At 47.6% G+C, this 25,236-nt stretch overlaps 1 protein-coding gene across 1 annotated transcript in view; it reads right to left on the bottom strand.

The window, feature by feature from the left end:
* Positions 1-25,236, bottom strand: part of LOC137346106 (butyrophilin subfamily 1 member A1-like) — a 139,439-nt gene that overhangs the window by 78,631 nt on the left and 35,572 nt on the right. The window contains exons 4-5 of the mRNA XM_068009403.1: positions 19,821-20,105; positions 3,799-3,927 (exon numbers count right to left, since the gene is read on the bottom strand). Of these exons, the coding sequence (XP_067865504.1) occupies positions 3,799-3,927; positions 19,821-20,105 (414 nt within the window). The remainder of the gene's footprint in view (positions 1-3,798; positions 3,928-19,820; positions 20,106-25,236) is intronic.

Genomic DNA, 25,236 nt, shown 5'->3' with positions numbered 1-25,236 from the left:
TGTTGGAGACAGTTTAAATTAGTTTGGCAAGGGGATGGGAACCTGAGCGCAGTTCCAGATAGGACAAATTCAGAGCAGGGAACGGGAGGCAGAAAATTAGCGAATTACTCAAAGACAAAAGAAGCAAAGGTTAAAAAGTGTACAGCACAGGAATTTGGCAGTATTAAAAGGTATTTATTTAAATGCAAGGAGTATAGCAAATAAAGCCAATGAGCTGAAGGCACAGATAGACACATAGCAACACAATATCATTGCTATAATGGAAACTTGGCTTAAAGAGGAGCAAAAATGGCAGCTCACCATCCCTGGATATAGAGTTTTCAGGCGAGAGAGGAAGTACTAGAGGGTCTGACATCCTTGAAAGTGGATAAATCACCAGGGCCGGATGGATTGTATCCCAGGTTGTTAAAGGAAGCCAGGGAGGAAATAGCAGATGCTCTGAGAATCATCTTCAAATCCTCACTAGATACAGGCGAGATACCAGAGGATTGGTGGCCTGCAAACGTTGTACCATTCTTTAAAAAGGGTCCAAGGGATTGGCCAAATAATTATACGCCGGTCAGTCTGACCTCGGTGGTGGGCAACTTATCAGCATAAATTCTGCGAGATAGGATAAACTGCCACTTAGAAAGGCACGGATTAATCAGGGATAGTCAGCATGGATTTCTTAAGGGAAGGTCGTGTTTTCCTAAATTGAATTTTTTGAGGAAGTAACGGGGAGGATTGATGAGGGTAGTACAGTGGATGTGGTCTACATGGATTTTAGTAAGGCATTTGACAAGGTCCCACATGGCAGACTGATCAGTAAAATAAAAGCTCATGGGATACAGGGCAATGTGGCAGGTTGGATCCAAAATTGGCTCAGTGACAAGAAACAAAGGGTAATGGTCAACGGATGTTTTTGTGACTGGAAAGCTGTTTCCAGTGGCATTCCACAGGGCTCAGTGTTGGGTCCCTTGCTATTTGTGATCTATATTAATGATTTGGACTTAAATGTGGGAGGCATGATTGGGAAATTTGCAGATGACACAAAAATTGGCCATGCAGTTAATAGTGAAGAGGATAGCTGGAGACTCCAACATGATATTAATGGTTTGGTTGAGTGGGTGAAAAAGTGGGAAATGGAATTCAGTCCAGAGAAGTGTGAGGTAATGCATTTGGGGAGGGCAAATTCAGCAAGAGAATAAACAATAAACAGGAAGATATTGTGAGGGGTAGAAGTGAGACACCTTGGAGTACATGTCCACAGGTCCCTGAAGGTGGCAGTACAGGTAGATAAAGTAGCGAAGAAGGTAAATGGAATGCTTTCCTTTATTGGCCAATATGATGTAATGCTGGAACTGTATAAAATGCTCGTTAGGTCACAGCTGAAGTATTGCATACAGTTCTGGTCACCACATTACAGGAAGGACATAATTGCTCTGGACAGAGTAGAGAGGAAATTAACCAGGAATGTTACCAGGGGCTTGAAAATTGCAGCTTTGAGGAAAGATTGGATCGGCTAGGGTTGTTTTCCTTAGAAGAGGGGGCTGAGGGGTGCCTTAATTGAGGTACACAAAATTATGACGGGCCTAAATAGAGTAGACAGGAAGGACCTGTTTCCCCTAGTGTACAGGTCAATTACCAGGGGGAACACATTTAAGGTGATTGGTAGAAGGATTGGAGGAAAATCTTTATCACCCAGAGGGTGGTCAGTGTCTGGAATTCACTGCCTGGATCAGCGGTGGAGGCAGAAACCCTCAACTCATTTAAAAGGTACCTGGACAGGTAGCTGAAGTGCTCTCAGCTGCAAGGTTACAGACCAGGGGCTGGAAGGTGGGATTTGATTGGGCGGCTAGCTTTTTTTAGCAAGCACAGACACGATGGGCTGAATGGCCTCCTTCTGTGCCGCAACTTTTCTATAGTTCTATGGATTGCACAGTGTTCAGTACCATTCACTACTCCTCAGATACTGAAACAATCCGTGTCCACATGCAGCAAGACCTGGTCAACATTCAGGCTTGGGCTGATAAGTAGCAAGTAACATTCATGCCACACAAGTGCCAGGCAATGACCATCTCCAACAAGAGAGAATCTAACCACGTCCCCTTGACATTCCATGACATGATGATCGCTGAATCCCCCAACATTAACATTCTGGGGTTGTTACCACTGTTCAGAAAGTTAACTGGACCAGCCATATAAATACTGCCGCTGCTGGAGCAGGTCAGAGGCTGGGAAGACTGCAGCAAGTAAGCCACCTCCAGTCTCCCTAAGCCTGTCCACCATCTACATGGTACAAGTCAGAAGGATGATGGAATACTCTCCACGTTCCTGGATGAGTGCAGCTCCAACACTCAAGAAGCTCGACACCATATAGGACAAACAAGGCCACTTGATGGGCAGCCCATCCACCAACATAGAAATGTACTCCCTCTACCACTGGCACACAGTGGCAGCAGTGTGTATCATCTACAAGATGCACTGCAGCAACGCGTCAATGTTACTTCCATAGCACCTTCTGAACCCGCAACTACCACCATCTAGAACGGAGGTGTCCAACCTTTTCGTGTGGGGGGGCCACATTACATTTTTTGTCAAACGTAGGGGGCCAGTAAGAAAATTTCATTAAGTTAAAAGCATTAAAAATGTATCTTAACACTATCAAAACAACAAATGTACATTTTTGTGAAGAAGCTTTAAATGAGAAGACTAATTTATTGACTTACTTTCTCATCACTATGTTGAACACTGATTTAGTGACATACCTGGCATTATTTTTGTTTACATAAGTAGTCACTCTCTGTCTGCACACTTGATGTAACGAGACGGAATATTCCAAATTGATGTCCCTTCAGGAGTGTTCTTGATCTCTTCCCTCTCTCGCTTTCCGCTTTCTGCATCTCCCCCACTTTCCATCTCTCTCTCTTTCTCTCCATCTCTCTCTACCCCCCCATCTGTCTCCTCCCTCCCTTTCTCCCCCTTTTCTCTCCCCTCCATCTCTCCCTGTCTCCTTCTCCATTCCCTCTCTCTTCCCCCCAACTCTGTCTCTCTCCCGTCCCATGTCTCTCCTGGACCCCTCTCTGTCTCTCTTTCTTTCTCTCTCCTACCTCCCTCTCTGTCTCCCTCTCCCCGCACCCCACCCCCCCCCATGTCTCTTGCTCCCCCCATGTCTGTCTCTCTCTCTCCCCCCCCCGCTTTCCTTCTGTGTGGGTCTCTCACTCCCCACTCCCTGCTGTCCACTGCCCTGTCTGTGCATTCACCATAAATGTGGATAATTGAGGCAGGTGTGAACACTGCACTCTGCTGGTTGCAGCCATGTTGTGTGGGAGCAGGGTCCTAACAAACCGATAGCTGCCTGCTGAGGTGCCTGACATTCCAGCAGTTTACACCACGGGCCGGATGAAAACCTTTGGATTGTTCGACTCTGGTCCACAGGCCATACGTTGGACAACCATGATATAGAAGGACATGGGCAGTATCTGCGTGGGAAACCCACCACCTGCAAGTTCCCCTCCAAGCCACACACCAGCCTGACTTGCAACTATATCACCGTTCCTTCACTGTCGCTGGGTCAAAATCCTGGAACACTCTTCCTAACAGCACTGTGGGTGTACCTACCTCACATGGACTGCAGAGGTTCAAGAAGGCAGTTCACCACCTCCTTCTCAAGAGCAATTAGGGATGGGCAACACATTCTGACCTTTGCAGCGATGCTCACATCCCATGAAAGAATTAAAAAAAATCATCCTCAATTTCTATTCTCAAATTTCATGTTTTATAGACCTTTTTAATACAATAATGTATTTGTGCTCCTACCTTTAATCTTTTTATCTTCTTTTCTGTGAACCATTAGATCAACAGCAGCAGCTGTAATCACAAGGCCTGCAACCACCCAGAAAATTACCAGCCAGGCGTTGACCACATTGACTTTAGGGAAGAATTCATCTAAGTCAAAAAAAAAAACACAGAATTAGTACCTGGCTTGTGGTACCGAATACTGTGTAACAAACATTGGGTTCTTAGAATAGGAAAGTTACAGCACAGAAGGAGACCATTCAGTCTGTCATGTCGGTGTCGGCCGAAAAAGCTAGCTGCCCAATCTAATCCCACCTTCCAGCACCTGGTCCATAGCCTTGCAGGTGCAGGTCCAGGTACCTTTTAAATGAGTTGAGGGTTTCTGCCTCCACCACCGTTCCGGGAAGTGAATTCCAGACACTCACCACCCTCCGGGTGAAAATGTTTTTCCTCATGACGCTTCTAATCCTTCTACCAATCACCATAAATCTGTGTCCCCTGGTAATTGACCTCTCTGCAGGGGAAACAGGTCCTTCCTGTCTACTCGATCGAGGCCCCTCATAATTTTGTACCCCTCAATTAAGTTACCCCTCAGCCTCCTCTGTTCTAAGGAAAACAACCCGAGCCGATCCAAACTTTCAAGCCCTGGCAACATTCTTCTAAATCTCCCCTGTACTCTCTCCAGAGCAATTATGTCCTTTCTGTAAATGTGACCAGAACTGTACGCAATACTCCAACTGTGGCCTAACCAGTGTTTTGTACAGTTCCAGCATTACATCCCTGCTTTTGTATTCTACACCTCGGCCACCAAAGGAAAGCATTCCAGAAGTCTTCTTCACTACTCTATCTACCTGTCCTGCCACCTTCAGGGACCTGTGGACATGCATTCCAAGCTCTCTCATTTCTTCGAACCCTCTCAATATCCTCCCGTTTATTGCGTATTCCCTTTGTTGGTTCTCTCCAAATGCATTACCTCACACTTCTCTGGACTGAATTCCATTTGCCACTTTCTGCCCAAACCACTGATATCATGTTGGAGTCTACAGCTATCCTCGTCACTATCAACTACATGGCCATTTTTTGTGTCATCAACAGATTTCCCAATCTTGCCTCCCACATTTAAGTAAAAATCATTAATATATACAACAAACAGCAAGGGACCCAACACTGAGCACTGTGGAACATCCGATGAAGGGTCACTGACCCGAAACGTTAACTCTGCTTCTCTTTTCACAGATGCTGCCAGACCTGCTGTGGTTCCAGCATTTCTTGTTTTTATTATTGTGGAACATCACTGGAAACAGCTTTCCATTCACAAAAAGAGAAACTAAGTCAGTCTGGAGGGCAGAGAAAATATAGACCTGTTACGGCACAAGTGAATAATGCAAGACTGGAGTGTCAGTGTCAGTGGGGGAGCATTTCAGGGATGGTGACCATAACTCTGTAAGATTTAAGGTAGTTATGGAAAAGGACAAGAGGGACCAGAAATAAAAGTACTGAATTGGGGGAAGGCAGATTTCAATATGATAGAACAGGATCTGGCCAAAGTGGACTGGGAGCAGCTTCTTGTAGGAAAATTTAAATCAGACCAGTGGGAGTCATTCAGAAAAGAAAGAGTGAGAGTTCAGGGCCAACAAGTTCCCATAAAGGTGAAGAGTAGGACCAACAAGTCCAGGGAACCCTGGATGTCAAGGGATACAGAGGATTGGATAAGGAAAAAAAAGGTTTATGGCAGGTTCAGAGCACTGAAAACAATGGAGGCATTGGAGGATTATAGAAAGTGTTGGAGGGTACTTGAAAAGGTAATTAGGAGAGCGAAGAGGGGACATAAAAAAAACACTTGCAGACAAGATAAAGAGAAATCCCAAGGAATTTATAAGTAATTCAGGGCAACAGGATAACCAGGGAAAGAGTAGGGCCCATTAAGAACCAAAGTGGAAATCTGTGTGTGGAGCCAGAGGACATAGGTGAGGTTTTAAATGATTACTTTTCATCTGTGTTCACTATGGAGAAGGACAATGTAGATGTAGAGATCAGGGAGGGGGATTGTGATATACTTGAACAAATTAGCATTTAAAGGGAGGAAATATTAGCTGTTTGAGCAGGCTTGAAGGTGGATAAATCCTCAGACCCAGAGGAGATGTATCCCAGGCTGGTATGTGATGCAAAGGAGGAGATAGCAGGGGCTCTGACACAAATTTTCAAATCCTCTCTGGCCACAGGGAGAGGTACCAGAGGACTGGAGGACAGCGAATGTGGTACCATTATTTAAGAAGGGTAGCAAGGATGAACCAGGTAATTATAGGCCAGTGAGTCTAACATTAGTGGTAGGGAAAATATTGGAAAAAAATTTGAGGGATAGGATTAATCTCCACTTGGAGAGGCAGGGATTAATCAGGGATAGTCAGCATGGCTTTGTCAGGGGGAGATTGTGTCCAATAAACCTGATTGAATTTTTCAAGGAAGTGACTAGATGTACAGATGAGGGTAAAGCAGTTGATGTAGTCGATATGGACTTCAGTAAGGCTTTTGATAAGGTCCTTCATGAGAGATTGGTTAAGAAGGTAAGAGCCCATGGGATCCAGGGCAATTTGGCAAATTGGATCCAAAATTGACTTCGTGGAAGGAGGCAGAGGGTGATGCTCGAGTGCCTGTTTTGCGAGTGGAAGCCTGTGACTAGTGGTGTACCGCAGGGATCGGCGCTGAGACCCTTGCCGTTTGTAGTGTACATTAATGATTTAGATGTGAATATAGGAGGTATGATAAGTAAGACGCAGATGACACGAAAATTGGTGGTCTCGTAAATACAGGAGGAAAGCCTTAGATTACAGGACGATATAGATGGGCTGGTAAGATGGGCGGAGCAGTGGCAGATGGAATTTAATCCTGAGAAGTGTGAGATGATGCACTTTGGGGGGACTAACAAGGCAAGGGAATATGCCGTGGATGGTAGGACCCTAGGAAGTACAGAGGGTCAGAGGCACCTTGATGTACTTGTCCATAGATCTCTGAAAGCAGCAGCACAGGTAGATAAGGTGATTAGGAAGGCATATGGGATACTTGCCTGTATTAGCCACGGCACAGAATATAACAGCAGGGAGATAGAGCTGTATAAAACGCTAGTTAGGCCACAGCTGGAGTACTGTGTACAGTTCTGGGCACCACACTATAGGAAGGATGTGATTGCACTGGAGAGGGTGCAGAGGAGATTCACCAGGATGTTGCCTGGGCTGGAGAATTTCAGCTATGAAGAGTGACTGGATAGGCTGGGGTATTTTTCCTTGCAGCAGGGAAGGCTGAGTGGGGACATGACTGAGGTATACAAAATTATGAGGGGCATAGATAGGGTAGACAGGAAGAAACTTTTTCCTTAGTGGAGAGGTCAATAAGAAGGAGGCATAGATTTAAGGTAAGGGGCAGGAAGTTTAGAGGGGAGTTGAGGAAACAATCTTTCACCCAGAGGGTGGTTGGAATCTGGAACACACTGCCTGAAGGGGTAGAAGAGGCAGGAACCCTCACAACATTTAAGAAGTATTTAGATGAGCACTTGAAACGCCATAGCATACAAGGCTACGGACCAAGTGCGGGAAAATGGGATTAGATTGGATGGGTGCTTGATGGTTGGCGCAGATGTGTTGGGTCGACGGGCCTGTTTCTGTGCTGTATAACTCTATGACTCTGTGACAAAAACATCCGTCAACTATTACCCTTTGTTTCCTGTCACTGAGCCAATTTTGGATCCATCCTGCCACATTCCCCTTTATTCCATGGGCTTTCATTTTTCTGACCAGTCTGCCATATGGGACATTGTCAAATGCCTTACTAAAATCCACGTAGACCACATCCACTACACTTCCCTCATCAATCCTCCTTGTTACTGCCTCAAAAAACTTGAAATCAAGTTAGTAAGACATGACCTTCCCTTAACAAATCCAGACTGACTATCCCTGATTAATCCGTGCCTTTCTAACTGGCGGTTAATCCTGTCCCTCAGAAAAGATTCTAATAATTTACCCATCACCGAGGTCAGACTGACCGGCCTATAATTATTTGGTCTATCCCTTGCGCAATTTTAAACAATGGTAGAACATTCACAGATATATTCTTCCAAATATTAATAGATTTCACCAAACCTCAGAAGTAATCTCAGGTGCTGCCTCCCATCCAAATTATATTGGTAAATAATATTAGTGCTAACAAGAATTGTATTAATATAGTGCCTTGAACTTTCCAAGGCACTATATTAACATCAGTTCTTGTTGACTTAAGTGTTATGAGGACAAACAAGTGAAAAGAGGAGAGGTGATGAAAAGCTTGGTCACAGATGAGTATTTTAAGGAGGGCCTTGAAAGGAGAAGATGGAGGTGGAGAGGTAAAAGGATTTGGAGAGAGAATTCCAGAAAATGGGACCAAGGTGGCTGAAGGCAGAGCAGCCAATGATGTATCAAAAGGAAAATGGAATTCACAAGACTTCAAACTTTACAAGTCTGATATTAACCCTGAAAATGCAGTACTGGGAATGGTAGTATTGTGGTAATGTTCCTGGACTAGTAATCCAGAGGCTTGGACAAATACTCTGGACACAGGAGTTCAAATCCCACCACAGCAACTGCAGGAATTTAAATTCAATTAATTAAAATAATTCTGGGATGAAAAGCTGGTCTCAGTAACGGTGATTATGAATCAACCAGATTGTGGTAACAAATCCATCTGGTTCACTAATGTCCTTTAGGGAAGGAAATCTGCTGTCCTTATCCGGTCTGGCCTACATGTGACTTCAAACCCACAGTCATGTGGTTGACTCTCAAGTACCCTCCAAAATGGTTGACCAAGCCACTCAGTTATAACAAACCCCTACGGAAAAGTCAAAAACAGGACAGACCACCCAGCGTCTGATACGAGAAAGGCACAAGTTCTGCCGACCCTGCAAAGTGCTCCTCATTCACATCTGGGGACTTGTACCCAAATTGGGAGAGCTGTCCCACAGACTAATCATGCAACAGCCTGACACAGTCAAACTCCCAGAATCATACCTTACAGACACTGTTCCAGATGTCTCTATCATCATCCCTGGGTATGTCCTGTCCTACCGGCAGACCAGATCCACCAGAGGTGACAGCACAGTGGTATAGAGTCAGGAGGGACCGGCCCTGGGTATCCTCAACATTGATTCCAGACCCCATGAAGTCTCATGGCATCAGGTCAAACATGGACAAGGAAACTTCCTGCTGATTACCACCTACTGCCCTCCCTCAAACTGATGAATCAGCCCACCTCCATGTTGAACACCACTTGGAATAGGCACTGAGGGTAGCAAGGGCATAGAATGTACTCTGAGTCAGGGATTTCAATGCCCGTCATCAAGAGTGGGTAAGTAGCACCAATGCTGACCAAGTTGGCTGAATCCTGAAGGGTATATCTACAAGACTGGGTCTCTGGCAGCAGATGACAGAACCAACAGGAGGGAAAAATCTACTTGACCTCATCCTCAACAATCTGTCGCAGATGCATCTGCCCACAGTACAGTCCTTGTTCAATCTTCACACTAAGGACACCATCCATTACATTGTGTGGCACCAGCACCGTGCTAAACGGGATAGATTCAGATTCGATCTCGCAGCTCAAAACTGGGATTCCATGAAGGGCTGTGGATCATCAGAAGCAGCAGCAGAATTGTACTCCACCACAATGTGTAACCTCATGGTCCAGCGTATTCCTCACTCTACCATTACTATCAAGCCAAGGGACTAACCCTGGTTCAATGAAGAGTGTAGGAGAGCATGCCAGGAGCAGCACCAGGCATATCTAAAAATGAGGTACCAAACTGGTGAAGCTACAAGACAGGACTGATGATGATAATGATGGCAGATTCTTCACAGATGAAGATCAAGGGAAGGTTTGTTTCTGTGGATATTTGGCATAATCACTGGTGACTGAAGAGGCCAATTCTTGATCTGCGGCTCTGGAGCAGTTGAGGTACAAGAACTCCTGGTTTGGGGGGGCTCCGATATAAACAGATTCCTTCCGTTGTCTGCGCCTTTCTTCAGCAGCCTCGCACCTGCTTCAAACTGCAGGCTGTGTTCATGGTTGTTGTGCTCCAGCTGTCTCTGGCGGCACCATCCTGCTCCCACACCCATTGGTCAATATCAGCCAGAGAGAGCTGTCTTTTCAGCTGGTCTTTGAAACGTTTGCGAGATGCAGCTTGATCTTGCTTACCAGAGTGTAGTTCACCAGAAAGTACCCAGTACCCAGAATCGAACCCGGGTCCCTGGAGCTGTGAGGCTGCGGTGCTAACCACTGCGCCACTGTGCTGCACCTAATTATACTGAAGAAAACAGAGAAAAGGATCAGGGCCAGAACAGACCCTTGTTTAACACCATTGGAGATAGGGAAGCTGTGTGACAGAGCTCCATTCTGCTTAATCTGACCTTTCTGGCCTTTGTGCAGTTGACAGAGAATGATGAGGAACCTTGGAGGATGCCCCAATCTAGACAGTATCTTCCATAGTCCGTCCCGGCTGACTGCATCAAACGCCTTGGTGAGATCTACAAAAGTAATGTACAGGCCCATGGTTTGTTCTCTACACTTTTCCTAGATCTGTCTCAGCACAAAAATAATGTCTGTACTTTCCCTACTGGGTCTGAATCCGCAATGAGTTTCAGGGAGGCTTTCTTCAGCTGTTGTTAGAACAGTCTATTTCGAAGCACTCTGACCAAGATTTTACCTGTAATGGAGAGTAAGGTGATACCTCTATAGTTTGAACAGTCAGGCTTCTCTCCTTTGTTTGTGTAGCAGGAAACTGTCATTGCATCTTGAAGGTCCTGAGACACTGTCCCTTTCTCCCAGCACGTTGTAAATAAATCTATGAGCTTATCAAGGATCACATTTCCTCCCTGTTTATGGACCTCGGCTGGAATCCCATCTATTCTGGGGACTTTGTGTGATTTTAATCGTGTTGTAGTGGTCTTGATCTTTTCCCAGGTTGCTGGTTCATCAGCTGAGACTACACTTACCACTGGGAGATCTTTGTGATGGATGTTTCCTGCACCATAGAGCATGGTTACCCGACCCGAACCCGACTGGACCCGTCGACATGTGTCGGGTTCGGGTTCGAGTCGGGTCACTCTTCCGGGTCCAAAATTTGAGCTCGGGTCGGGTTGGGCTGGACGTGGACGAACAGAAATCAGATGAGAAGAGTGGGGGGGAAAGGAGGGGAAAGAAACTGCTCCAAGTTCTGACATAAAACATCTGAGTGAAATTAACCCAACCCCTTACAATCTGAAATCTATCAAGTCCAGGAGAAACTGACAAGCCCGGGGAAGATACCAGTAACTGCACCAAGTACAGAAACATTAACTGAGCTCTCACTTTAATCTATACTTGGCCCAAGGATTTAAAATTATCTGGAAATAGCGAGATTAAACTTCCCAACCGGAGTTCTCTGTGGAGATTTTTTTAGTTAATGGCATCGGAACTTGATACAGTTCAGAAGCTTGTTTGTTACATTGCATGATTTCCTGAAGTGGATACTTGTTTTCCCACGAGTGTTCAGGATCGTGGTGCCTTCAACTGTTTGAAATTAGTGTTTGTTATTTTTTTAAAACTTGATGATGTTAATTGAACACGGATACAACAACAATTGGCACCTGTACTCGATCACTGCTCTAAAGCCTGGAGACCCGACAAACCTGAATACATGTGTCGGGTTCGGTTTGGGTCAGGTCGGGTCGGGCATTTAAAAAAAAATTGAAGGACTCGGGCTCAGGTGGAGTTCGGGTTGGCTGTTGTCGGGTCGGGCCCGGGTCGGGTTTTAATTTTATACCTGAGCCAGGCTAAACTGCACCATCCGCTGGTCACCAAATAGGCTTTCAAAGTGTTCTGGCCATTGGTGTAAGGTGGACTCTGCTTGTGCCACCTGATGATTTTAGTGGTACCTGCACCTGGTGGGAAAGTCCATATATGGATCTCAAGGCTTTCTAGAAAGATCTCATATCTTCCATATCTGCAGTCATTTGTCTCCTCTCAGCGAGCGCTGTCCACCAGTTATTTTGGATGACTCGGAGGTTGATTTGCAGAGTGCTGCAGCCTTCCCTATATGCAGCTTTTGTAAACTGGTTGTCAGGACATGTAAGTAATCCATTGTGGCAGGAGTGTTTCTTTTGAAAAAGCTCTTAGATTTCCAAGTCATTTTTATCAAATCAAACTTGGTTTCTTCTGGTTGAAAAGCCAACGACTTCTGCAGTTGTTTCCTGTCGGACGGATTTCAACTGTTTCCACTGCTCTGCTGGGTTAACATCACTGCCCAGCGTGAGGTCACTGCAGAGACTTTCTTCAACTTTGCTCGAGAAAACTAGTTTTACGTCTGGTAGAGAGAGTCTGTGGTCTTGCAGTTTCCTTGTTTGTTGGCCTTTCCTTTTGGGTGATCAATGTGGACATTGCAGCACTTCAGGAGACACGCCTCCCTGCGAGCGGATCTCTAGCAGAGCAAGACTACACCTTCTACTGGCAGGGTAGGGATCCTGAAGAACCAAGACAGCATGGAGTGGGCTTCGCCATCAGAAACTCTTTGCTCAACATAATAGAGCCACCCTCAAATGGCTCGGAACATATACTGTCCATTCGACTGCTCACCGCCTCTGGTCAGTACACCTACTCAGCATCGATGCTCCAACACTCTGCTCCCCACATGAAGCTAAAGACCAGTTCTACGAGGAACTCCATAATATCATTAGTAGTATTCCCAATACCGAACACCTGTTCCTGCTGGGGGACTTTAACGCCAGGGTTGGGGCCGACCATGACTCATGGCCCTCCTACCTTGGGCGCTATGGTATTGGAAGGATGAATGAGAATGGACAGAGACTGCTGGAGTTGTGTACCTATCACAACCTCTGCATCACCAGCTCGTTCTTTAACACTAAACCCTGTCACCAGGTTTCATGGAGGCACCCAAGATCACATCATTGGCACCAGCTGGACCTCATCGTCACAAAGCGAGCCTCTTTAAACAGTGTCCAAATCACGCGTAGCTTCCACAGTATGGACTGCGACACTGACCACTCCCTGGTGTGCAGCAAAGTTAGACTCAAACCAAAGAAGCTGCATTACTCCAAGCAGAAGGGCCGCCCGCGCATTAACACGAGCAGAATTTCTCATCCACAGCTAATACATAAGTTTCTAAATTCACTTGAAAAAGCCCTTCAAAACACTCCTACAGGGGATGCAGAGACCAAGTGGGCCCACATCAGAGACACTGCCGATGACTCAGCAATGACCACCTATGGCAAACGTGTGAAGCGGAATGCAGACTGGTTTCAATCTCACTTTGAAGAGCTGGAACCTGTCATAGCCGCTAAGTGCACTGCAAGGCTGAACGACAAGAAAGCCCCCAGCGAGTTAACATCCGTAGCACTTAAAGCAGCCAGAAACACTACACAAAGAACAGCAAGGCTCTGCGCAAATGACTACTGGCAACACCTATGCAGTCATATTCAGCTGGCCTCTGACACAGGAAATATCAGAGGGATGTATGATGGCAGAGAGCTATGTAAGAGAGCTTTTGGGCCAACCATCAAGAAGATCGCCCCCCCTCAAATCTAAATCATGGGACACAGTCACAGACCAACTCAAGCAAATAGACCACTGGGTGGAGCAATACCTAGAACTGTACTCCAGGGAAAATGTCACTGAGACCACCCTCAATGCAGCCCAGTCTCTGCCAGTCATGGATGAGCTGGACGTACAGCCAACAAAATCGGAACTCAGTGATGCCATTGATTCTCTAGCCATTGGAAAAGCCTCTGGGAAGGATGGCATTACCCCTGAAATAATCAAGAGCACTGTGTGAACTGCTTTGCCTGTGCTGGGACGAGGGAGCAGTACCACAGGACATGCGCGATGCCAATATCATCTCCCTCTATAAGAACAAAAGTGACCGCGGTGACTGCAACAACTGCTGTGGAATCTCCCTGCTCAGCATAGTGGGGAAAGTCTTTGCTCGTGTCGCTTTAAACAGGCTCCAGAAGCTGGCTGAGCGCGTCTACCCTGAGGCACAGTGTGGCTTTCGAGCAGAGAGATCCATCATTGACATTCTGTTCTCCCTTCGCCAGCTACAGGAGAAATGCCAAGAAGAACAGATGCCCCTCTACGTTGCTTTCATTGATCTCACCAAAGCCTTTGACCTCATCAGCAGACGTGGTCTCTTCAGACTACTAGAAAAGATCGGATTCCACCAAAGCTACTAAGTAGCACGTTCTCACCTCACTCCATGACAATATGAAAGGCACAACTCAGCATAGCGGCACACGATCAGACCCCTTTCCTACTCTGAGTGACGTGAAACAGGGCTGTGTTCTCGCACCTACACTGTTTGGGATCTTCTTCTCACTGCTGCTCTCACATGCGTTCAAATCTTCAGAAGAAGGAATTTTCCTCCACACAAGATCAGGTGGCAGGTTGTTCAACCTTGCCCGTCTAAGAGCGAAGACCAAAGTACGGAAAGTCCTCATCAGGGAACTCCTCTTTGCTGACAATGCTGCATTAACATCTCACACTGAAGAGTGTCTGCAGAGACTCATCGACAGGATTGCGGCTGCCTGCAATGAATTTGGCCATCAGCCTCAAGAAAACGAACATCATGGGACAGGACATCAGAAATGCTCCATCCATCAATATCGGCGACCACGCTCTGGAAGTGGTTCAAGAGTTCACCTACTTAGGCTCAACTATCACCAGTAACCTGTCTCTAGATGCAGAAATCAACAAGCGCATGGGAAAAGCTTCCGCTGCTATGTCCAGACTGGCCAAGAGAGTGTGGGAAAATGGCGCACTGACACGGAACACAAAAGTCCGAGTGTATCAAGCCTGTGTCCTCAGTACCTTGCTCAATGGCAGTGAGGCCTGGACAACATATGTCAGCCAAGAGCGACGTCTCAATTCATTCCATCTTCGCTGCCTCCGGAGAATCCTTGGCATGAGGTGGCAGGACCGCATCTCCAACACAGATGTCCTCGCGGCGGCCAACATCCCCAGCATATACACCCTACTGAGCCAGCGGCACTTGAGATGGCTTGGCTATGTGAGCCGCATGGAAGATGGCAGGATCCCCAAGGAGACATTGTACAGCGAACTCGTCACTGGTATCAGACCCACCGGCCGTCCATGTCTCCGCTTTAAAGACGTCTGCAAACGCGACATGAAGTCCTGTGACATTGATCACAAGTTGTGGAAGTCAGTTGCCAGTGATCGCCAGAGCTGGCGGGCAGCCATAAAGGTGGGGCCAAAGAGTGGCGAGTCAAAGAGACTTAGTAGTTGGCAGGAAAAAAGACAGAAGCGCAAGGGGAGAGCCAACTGTGTAACAGCCCCGACAAACAATTTTATCTGCAGCACCTGTGGAAGAGTCTGTCACTCTAGAATTGGCCTTTATAGCCACTCCAGGCGCTGCTTCACAAACCACTGACAATCTCCAGGCGCTTACCCATTGTCTCTCGAGACAAGGAGGCCAAAGAAGAAGAAGAAAAGATTCTGAAGACAACATTAGCTCAAACCAGCCTGTGGTCGCTGTAATGGACAGCACTGGACTGAACTCTGATGTGTAGTAGCTGCCGTCCGTCACATTGACACACCATTGCTTTGAACCGGAGCTAAGCGATCCCACAGCAACAGATCAGATCAACACTCTGCAATCCTGCCACATCCAGTCATTAAGGGTGGTGGACAACGTAACACCTAATGGGAGGAGGAAGAAGCTCCACGAATATTCCCATCCTCAGTGATGATGGAACCCAGCATGTCATTGTACAAGACAAGGCTGAAGCGTTCAGTCAGAAGTGCCAAGTGGATGATCCATCTTCGCCTCCTCCCGAGGTCCTCAACATCTCAGGTGCCGGTCTTCAGCCAATTCGATTCACTCCACGTGATAGAGAAACAGCTGAGCACACTGGACATGGCAAAGGCTATGGGACCCGACAACACCCCAGCTGCAGCCCTGAAGGCTTGTGCTCCAGAACTATCCAGGCCCCCAGACAAGCTCTTCCAGTACAGCTATAACACTGCCTGCTCACTGCCGCTCAGTTTGGATTCCACCAGGGCCACTTGGTTCTAGACCTCATTACAGCCTTGGTCCAACCATGGACTAAAGAGCTGAACTCAAGAGGTGAGGTGAGAGTGACTGCCCTTGACATCAAGGCAGCATTTGACCAAGTATGGCATCAAGGAGCCCTAGTAAAACTGGAGTCATTGGGAATCAGGGGGAAAACTCTCCACTGGCTGGAGTTTTACCAGCAGAAAAGAAGATGGTTGTGGTTGTTGGAGGTCAATCACCTCAGCCTCAGGACATCACTGCAGGAGTTCCTCAGGGTAGTGTCCGAGGCCCAACCATCTCCAGCTGATTCATCAATGACCTTGCCTCCAACCTCTCTTTTTCCAACAATTCCTCCCTTCACCCAGCATGCACCAGGAGTGGAAACACACAGCCGCTCAGCGGGGCCTGGCACTCTGAATCGTGCATCATCTCCCTCCGCCAGCACCGGCATATCTGTGTTTGCTCATCCCCACCGTCTCTGCTTTCTCACCCCCTCCCCACTGTCTCTGCACGCTCACCCCATCTCCCCACTGTCTCTGCATGTTCACCCTATCCCCCCCACTGTCTCTGCATGTTCACCCCATCCCCCCACTGTCTCTGCACGCTCACCCCATCCCCTCACTGTCTCTGCATGTTCACCCTATCCCCCCCACTGTCTCTGCATGTTCACCCCATCCCCCCACTGTCTCTGCGTGCTCACCCCGTCCCCCCACTGTCTCTGCATGTTCACCCCATCCCCCCACTGTCTCTGCGTGCTCACCCCATCCCCCCACTGTCTCTGCGTGCTCACCCCATCCCCCCACTGTCTCTGCATGTTCACCCCATCCCCCCACTGTCTCTGCGTGCTCACCCCATCCCCCCACTGTCTCTGCATGTTCACCCCATCATCCCACTGTCTCTGCATGTTCACCCCATCCCCCCACTGTCTCTGCATGTTCACCCCATCATCCCACTGTCTCTGCATGTTCACCCCATCCCCCCCACTGTCTCTGCATGTTCACCCCATCCCCCCACTGTCTCTGCGTGCTCACCCCATCCCCCCACTGTCTCTGCATGTTCACCCCATCCCCCCACTGTCTCTGCGTGCTCACCCCATCCCCCCACTGTCTCTGCATGTTCACCCCATCCCCCCACTGTCTCTGCATGTTCACCCCATCATCCCACTGTCTCTGCATGTTCACCCCATCCCCCCCACTGTCTCTGCATGTTCACCCCATCCCCCCACTGTCTCTGCGTGCTCACCCCATCCCCCCACTGTCTCTGCATGTTCACCCCATCCCCCCACTGTCTCTGCATGTTCACCCCATCATCCCACTGTCTCTGCATGTTCACCCCATCCCCTCACTGTCTCTGCATGTTCACCCCATCCCCCCACTGTCTCTGCATGTTCACCCCATCCCCCCACTGTCTCTGCATGCTCACCCCATCCCCCCACTGTCTCTGCATGTTCACCCCATCATCCCACTGTCTCTGCATGTTCACCCCATCCCCCCCACTGTCTCTGCATGTTCACCCCATCCCCCCACTGTCTCTGCGTGTTCACCCCATCATCCCACTGTCTCTGCGTGCTCACCCCATCCCCCCACTGTCTCTGCATGTTCACCCCATCCCCCCCACTGTCTCTGCATGTTCACCCCATCCCCCCACTGTCTCTGCGTGCTCACCCCATCCCCCCACTGTCTCTGCATGTTCACCCCATCCCCTCACTGTCTCTGCATGTTCACCCTATCCCCCCCACTGTCTCTGCATGTTCACCCCATCCCCCCACTGTCTCTGCGTGCTCACCCCATCCCCCCACTGTCTCTGCATGTTCACCCCATCATCCCACTGTCTCTGCATGTTCACCCCATCCCCCCACTGTCTCTGCATGTTCACCCCATCCCCCCACTGTCTCTGCGTGTTCACCCCATCATCCCACTGTCTCTGCGTGCTCACCCCATCCCCCCACTGTCTCTGCGTGTTCACCCCATCATCCCACTGTCTCTGCGTGCTCACCCCATCCCCCCACTGTCTCTGCGTGTTCACCCCATCATCCCATTGTCTCTGCATGTTCACCCCATCCCCCACGGTCTCTGCCTGCTCACCCCATCCCCCCACTGTCTGAGTGCTCACCCCATCCCCCCACTGTCTCTGCCTGCTCACCCCATCCCCCCACTGTCTCTGCCTGCTCACCCCATCCCCCCACTGTCACTGAGTGCTCACCCCTCCCCCACTGTCTCTACATGCTCACCCCATCCCCCACTGTCTCTACATGCTCACCCCTCCCCCACTGTCTCTGCATTTTCACCCCATCCCCCCACTGTCTCTGCCTACTCACCCCATCTCCCCACTGTCTCTGCCTGCTCACCCCTCCCCCACTCTCTCTTCAGGCTCACCCAACCTCCGACACTCCATTTAGTCAACACCCATTGACTGATGGCACTGTCTTCCCAGCAAGTCCCGCCTCCCCTGCGCTCCTATTCAACAAAGGTCCGCGTGCAGGCAAACTGTTCGCACTTTTGATTGGTGAACTTCCACGTCAATCACACGAACGTCACTCTGCACCCCCCCCCCCCCCCCACCCCCCCGCAGTGCCAATCGCTGCAGGAAGTGAAGACTAGTGACTGCTCAGGTACAGGCTGAACTGCACCAACTGTCTGTCACTTACTGTTAACAACTGAGGGACACAAATGGAACAAACTCATTCTCACTCCTTTCTGTTCACAAATTATGAAGGATTGGCGGGCCGGATTGAAAACTTTAGCGGGCCGGATTCTGGCCCGTGGGCCGTATGTTGGACGACCCTGCTCCAGATGTACAAGTCCAGGCTGAGTCATCAACAACTGCTCAATCCAGGTCCTTGTATTTTGGCCATGCCATCTGTGAAGCCACTTCTCCTTCTCCATGCTGAATAAGTTGGTAGAGGCTGGAGGCCTCTCTTCATGTAACTATTTCCTCTTTTTTACCACAAATCTACCTCACAACCTGGTCATCCTTCTTGCAGTGAGTCAAAAGATGCCTTCCTACTGCATTCCTCGGAGTTGTGGCCATTTAATGACAACAGACTGGATATATGAAAAATACCAGTGGCCACAAACTATCACAGGACCCTGTTCCATCGCCACGATTTCTGTGTGACAGGGTGGAACTTTAACCTGCTGCTAGGATACGCCCGAGTTCATTACAAATCCCAGGGTTGGAGTCATTTACATGTGGCGCAGGGTGAGCTCAGACATCATTTTGAAACCTTTGTACAGCTTGTGTCCCATTAGGAATGAGGAACTTTCAAACACCACCTGGCTGCTTCCCTAAAGAGATTTTCATTCCAGCGACAGGTTATCTGTAATCATACACCGGGGGACATGAGGTAGAACTGGCTGCATTTCTGATGAATTTTGATAATTTACCAGCCCTATCTGTTCTGGTGAGGGGGAAGCTGGGGCTGGTGGCAGAAATGCCTTATTTCCAGTGAAATTTCAGAATATCAGGAAAAACTCCTCTGTGCCCCGTCCTCGAACATTTCAGTGTCACAGACATTGTTATCATTTCAGAATGATAAAGACCAAAGTGCTCTTTGCTCCTTCTCACACTGGTCCTGCAGTCCTGTATCCAGGTAAAATTAACATTCACTTGGATCCCAGGTGCTGTTATGAATAAACATTTGTATCTCACAATAACATTCAGCCATGTAAAACCACAATCCCCAATGTTCTTCATCCTAATCTCTATCCTATGACCACTGTTGGAATATGGACATGTGGACATTGGGCGAGGATACATCAGGATTATCTGCAGTGTCACAGAATGTCCACTAGCTTGTCAACTCGTGACATTCAAATATGAAAACCTGCCCCTTGGGCATCTCCAGAGGAGAGCCAGTGCTCGTGGATCCAAACCCAGTCTGAATCAGTGCCTTCAGGAGAAGAGAAATATAGTTAGGAAATATTTCTTTCAATAAAATGACTATTATGCTCTCACCTACCTGATATCTGGAGATGGGCCTCTTGTTTTTTGCTCAATACTCGGCTTTGCATGAAACATGAAAACTTGTTTACAGAATCACTTGTGATATCAATATGACTCTGAACAGCAATGAGGCCTCTGGAGTCCTTTATGAATTCCGTTTCAGACTGTGTTGTCAGAACTTGTCCATTCCCATCCTCCCACCATATCTCAGGCTCAGGATACCATCCATCTGATTTACACACCACACGAAGTCCTTCTTTGTTGTTTTCCTCCAGGTGAACCCAAGGCCGGTGTCCAAAACCTGCAATTAGGATTGAAACGTTAATTAAAACTATTACTCGTTTTATTAGACATTTTTAAATGTCTAATTCCAACAGTGCATAATAATTTTAGTCTGTTAAATGTTAATATATTAAAATCGGTGGGGGTAATTTTAACTGTTGACGATAGTGTAAAACAGGTAATATCGGATTGGTCACATGGTGTGAGAAACTCTTCTGTCGCCATCAATTCTGTGTCTTGTTTTTCGGTCAGGACGAGTCTGTCTGTCAATCTGAATCAGACCACTTCCTATCTCCAGCATTCTCAATCATTCTGGATTCTTTCATCTTGCCTTTTCGCAATCTCTTCAACAAAAACAATAACACCTGCTGTGATATCGGCAGTTTCTGTTTCTGTCATTTGTTTCTCACTTCATTTGTAGCTTTCGATTCCATTCGAGATATAAAAAAACACACCAACAAAGAGGGCACTGAAGTTGCCTGGCAGAAGGGCCTCTGACAGACTGAGACTGAACATCAATTGTCTGCCAAAGATTCTCATCCACGACAGACCACAACCCCACAACCAAACACCAAATCAGAATCTCCCAGTGTTACCAAACTCATCCTTCCAGAAACTTCCCTCACCATCTCCTACCCGCTACAAGCTTCCACTCTTATTGTTCCCCAATCCCACAGCCAGTCTCCAATTCCTCCCTGAAATACAGGAATAGGACTGTCTTGTTAGATGGATTATTTTAGCTTGCTGCTGTCCCACTGAACTAATACCCTCTGGCCTTAACTCTTGTCCAGTTTGTACCCACTGAAATCTGTGACTCTTCTGATATCCTCTGTCACTGACGGTTTTCTGTCAATCATTTCCTTGGACCATTCACAATCCCTCACCAGGTGTGAACCCAGACACAGGAGAGTATTCAGCTTATCCCCATTGATATCAGTTTTACTCAGGCTCCTTGGTGTCACACCCGGCTGAATGCTGTCTAATGTTAGTGATAGTCACTCTCACCTCACAGGAGTGTATTCAGCTTATCCCCATTGATATCAGTTTTACTCAGGCTCCTTGGTGCCACACCCGGCTGAATGCTGTCTAATGTTAATAATAGTCACTCTCACCTCACAGGAGAGTATTCAGCTTATCCCCATTGATATCAGTTTTACTCAGGCTCCTTGGTGCCACACCCAGCTGAATGCTGTCTTGTGTTAATAACAGTCACTTTCACCTCACCTGTGGAATTCATTTTGAAGACTCCTTCCATCAATTTACTGATGATTGGAAGGAGTCTGATGGTGTAGTAATTGGCTGGGTTGGATTTGTCCTGTTTTTTATAGACTGGACATTTTCCAATTATCCACACTTTGGCCAGAATATTGCCCAGGCAAAGAGGTGTACCTGTGTCATGTTTAGTTTAGTTTAGTGATACAGCACTGAAACAGGCCCTTCAGCCCACCAAGTCTGTGCTGACCATCAACCACCCATTTATACTAATCCTACATTAATTCCATATTCCTACCATATCCCCATCTGTCCCTATATTTCCCTACCACCTACCTATACTTGGGCCAATTGCTAATGGCCAATTTACCTATCAACCTGCAAGTCTTTGGCATGTGGGAGGAAACCGGAGCACCCGGAGGAAACCCACGCAGACACAGGGAGAACTTGCAAACTCCACACAGGCAGTACCCGGAATTGAACCCGGGTCACTGGAGCTGTGAGGCTGCGGTGCAAACCACTGCGCCACTGTGCCGCCATGGAGGCTTACTTTTCATGGGGTGCAAGTCAAGTGGATGTACTGTGATTTCAGGCATCACCTCTTCAATGTTGGGAATAGTAAGTAGTGGACACACAAACCACCGTCCTCTTTTCCATTGGAATAGTACACTATCTAGGAAAAGAGACAGGGATGGGTGCCTCAGAAGTACCTGACCAGGCCCACGAATTTTGACCCCATTACATAGAGTCATAGCGCCACTACAATACAGAAGGAGGCCAATCGGCCCATCAGGTCCATGCCAGCTCTCCACAGAGATATCCAATCAGTCCCACTCCCCCGCTCAATCACTGTAGCTTGTCCTTGTGGAGATGAAGTCCCGCCTTCACATTGAGGATACCGTCCATCGTGTTCGAATTAGAATTAGAACATTACAGCGCAGTACAGGCCCTTCGGCCCTCGATGTTGCGCCGACCTGTGAAACCATCTGACCTACACTATTCCATTTTCATCCATATGTCTATCCAATGACCACTTCAATGCCCTTAAAGTTGGCGAATCTACTACTGCTGCAGGCAGGGCGTTCCACGCCCTTACTACTCTCTGAGTAAAGAAACTACCTCTCACATCTGTCCTATATCTATCACCCCTCAACTTGAAGCTATGTCCCCTCGTGTTTGCCATCACCATCCGAGGAAAAAGACGCTCACTATCCACCCTATCTAACCCTCTGATTATCTTATATGTCTCTATTAAGTCACCTCTCCTCCTCCTTCTCTCCAATGAAAACAACCTCAAGTCCCTCAGCCTTTCCTCGTAAGACCTTCCCTCCATACCAGGCAACATTCCAGTAAATCTCCTCTGCACCCTTTCCATAGCTTCCACATCCTTCCTATAATGCGGTGACCAGAACTGCACGCAATACTCCAGGTGCGGTCTCACCAGAGTTTTGTACAGCTGCAGCATGACCTCGTGGCTCCGAAACTCGACACCCCTACTAATAAAAGCTAACACACCATATGCCTTCTTAACAGCCCTATTAACCTGGTTAGCAAACTTCAGGGATTTATGCACCTGGACACCAAGATCTCTCTGTTCATCTACACTACCAAGAATCTTCCCATTAGCCCAGTACTCTGCATTCCTGTTACTCCTTCCAAAGTGAATCACCTCACACTTTTCCGCATTAAACTCCATTTGCCATCTCTCAGCCCAGCTCTGCAGCCTATCTATGTCCCTCTGTACCCTGCAACATCCTTCGGCACGATCCACAACTCCACCGACCTTAGTGTCATCTGCAAATTTACTAACCCACCCTTCTACACCCTCTTCCAGGTCATTTATAAAAATGACAAACAGCAGTGGCCCCAAAACAGATCCTTGCGGTACACCACTAGTAACTAAACTCCAGGATGAACATTTGCCATCAACCACCACCCTCTGCCTTCTTTCAGCTAGCCAATTTCTGATCCAAAGCTCTAAATCACCTTCAACCCCATACTTCCGTATTTTCTGCAATAGCCTACCGTGGGGAACCTGATCAAACGCCTTACTGAAATCCATATACACCACATCCACTGCTTTACCCTCATCCACCTGTTTGGTCACCTTCTCGAAAAACTCAATAAGGTTTGTGAGGCACGACCTACCCGTCACAAAACCGTGCTGACTATCTCTAATGAACTTATTCTTTTCAAGATGATTATAAATCCTGTCTCTTATAACCTTTTCCAACATTTTACCCACAACCGAAGTAAGGCTCACAGGTCTAGAATTACCAGGGCTGTCTCTACTCCCCTTCTTGAACAAGGGGGCAACATTTGCTATCCTCCAGTCTTCCGGCACTATTCCTGTCGACAATGACGACATAAAGATCAAGGACAAAGGCTCTGCAATCTCCTCCCTAGCTTCCCAGAGAATCCTAGGATAAATCCAATCTGGCCCAGGGGACTTATCTATTTTCACACTTTCCAACATTGCTAACACCTCCTCCTTGTGAACCTCAATCCCATCTAGCCTCGTAGCCTGAATCTCAGTATTCTCAACAACATTTTCTTTCTCTACTGCAAATACTGACGCAAAATATTCATTTAACACTTCCCCTATCTCCTCTGATTCCACACACAACTTCCCACTACTATCCTTGATTGGCCCTAATCTAACTCTAGTCATTCTTTTATTCCTGACATACCTTTAGAAAGCCTTAGGGTTTTCCCTGATCCGATCCACCAATGACTTCTCGTGTCCTCTCCTTGCTCTTCTTAGCTCTCCCTTTAGGTCCTTCCTGGCTAGCTTGCAGCTCTCAAGCGCCCTAACTGAGCCTTCATGTCTCATCCTAACATAAGCCGCCTTCTTCCTCTTGACAAGCGCTTCAACTTCTTTAGTAAACCACGGCTCCCTCGCACGACAACTTCCTCCCTGCCTCACAGGTACATACTTATCAAGGACACACAGTAGCTGCTCCTTGAATAAGCTCCACATTTCGATTGTTCCCATCCCCTGCAGTTTCCTTCCCCATCCTACGCATCCTAAATCTTGCCTAATCGCATCACAATTTCCTTTCCCCCAGCTATAATTCTTGTCCTGCGGTATATACCTGTCCCTGCCCATCGCTAAGGTAAACCTAACCGAATTGCGATCACTATCACCAAAGTGCTCACCTACATCTAAATCTAACACCTGGCCGGGTTCATTTCCCAGTACCAAATCCAATGTGGCATCGCCCCTGGTTGGCCTGTCTACATACTGTGTCAGAAAACCCTCCTGCACACACTGGACAAAAACTGACCCATCTAAAGTACTCGAACTATAGTATTTCCAGTCGATATTTGGAAAGTTAAAGTCCCCCATAACAACTACCCTGTTACTCTCGCCCCTTTCGAGAATCATCTTCGCTATCCTTTCCTCTACATCTCTGGAACTATTCGGAGGTCTATAAAAGACTCCCAACAGGGTAACCTCACCTCTCCTGTTTCTAACCTCGGCCCATACTACCTCAGTAGACGAGTCCTCAAACGTCCTTTCTGTCGCTGTAATACTCTCCTTGATTAACAATGCCACACCCCCCCCTCTTTTACCATCTTCTCTGTTCTTACTGAAACATCTAAATCTCGGAATCTGCAACATCCATTCCTGCCCCTGCTCTACCCATGTCTCCGAAATGGCCACTACATCGAGATCCCAGGTACCAACCCATGCTGCAAGCTCACCCACCTTATTCCGGATGCTCCTGGCGTTGAAATAGACACACTTTAAACCAGGTTCTTGCTTGCCAGTGCCCTCTTGCGTCCTTGTAACCATATCCCTGACCTCACTACTCTCAACATCCTGTACACTGGCACTACAATTTAGGTTCCCATTCCCCTGCTGAATTAGTTTAAACCCCCCCGAAGAGCACTAGCAAACCTCCCCCCCAGGATATTGGTACCCCTCTGGTTCA

The sequence above is a fragment of the Heterodontus francisci genome, chromosome 29 (assembly GCF_036365525.1).
Source record: "Heterodontus francisci isolate sHetFra1 chromosome 29, sHetFra1.hap1, whole genome shotgun sequence".
Classification (NCBI taxonomy): domain Eukaryota; kingdom Metazoa; phylum Chordata; class Chondrichthyes; order Heterodontiformes; family Heterodontidae; genus Heterodontus; species Heterodontus francisci.
Note: the sequence above shows the minus strand (reverse complement) of the source record. Positions and strands in the feature narration are given on the sequence as shown.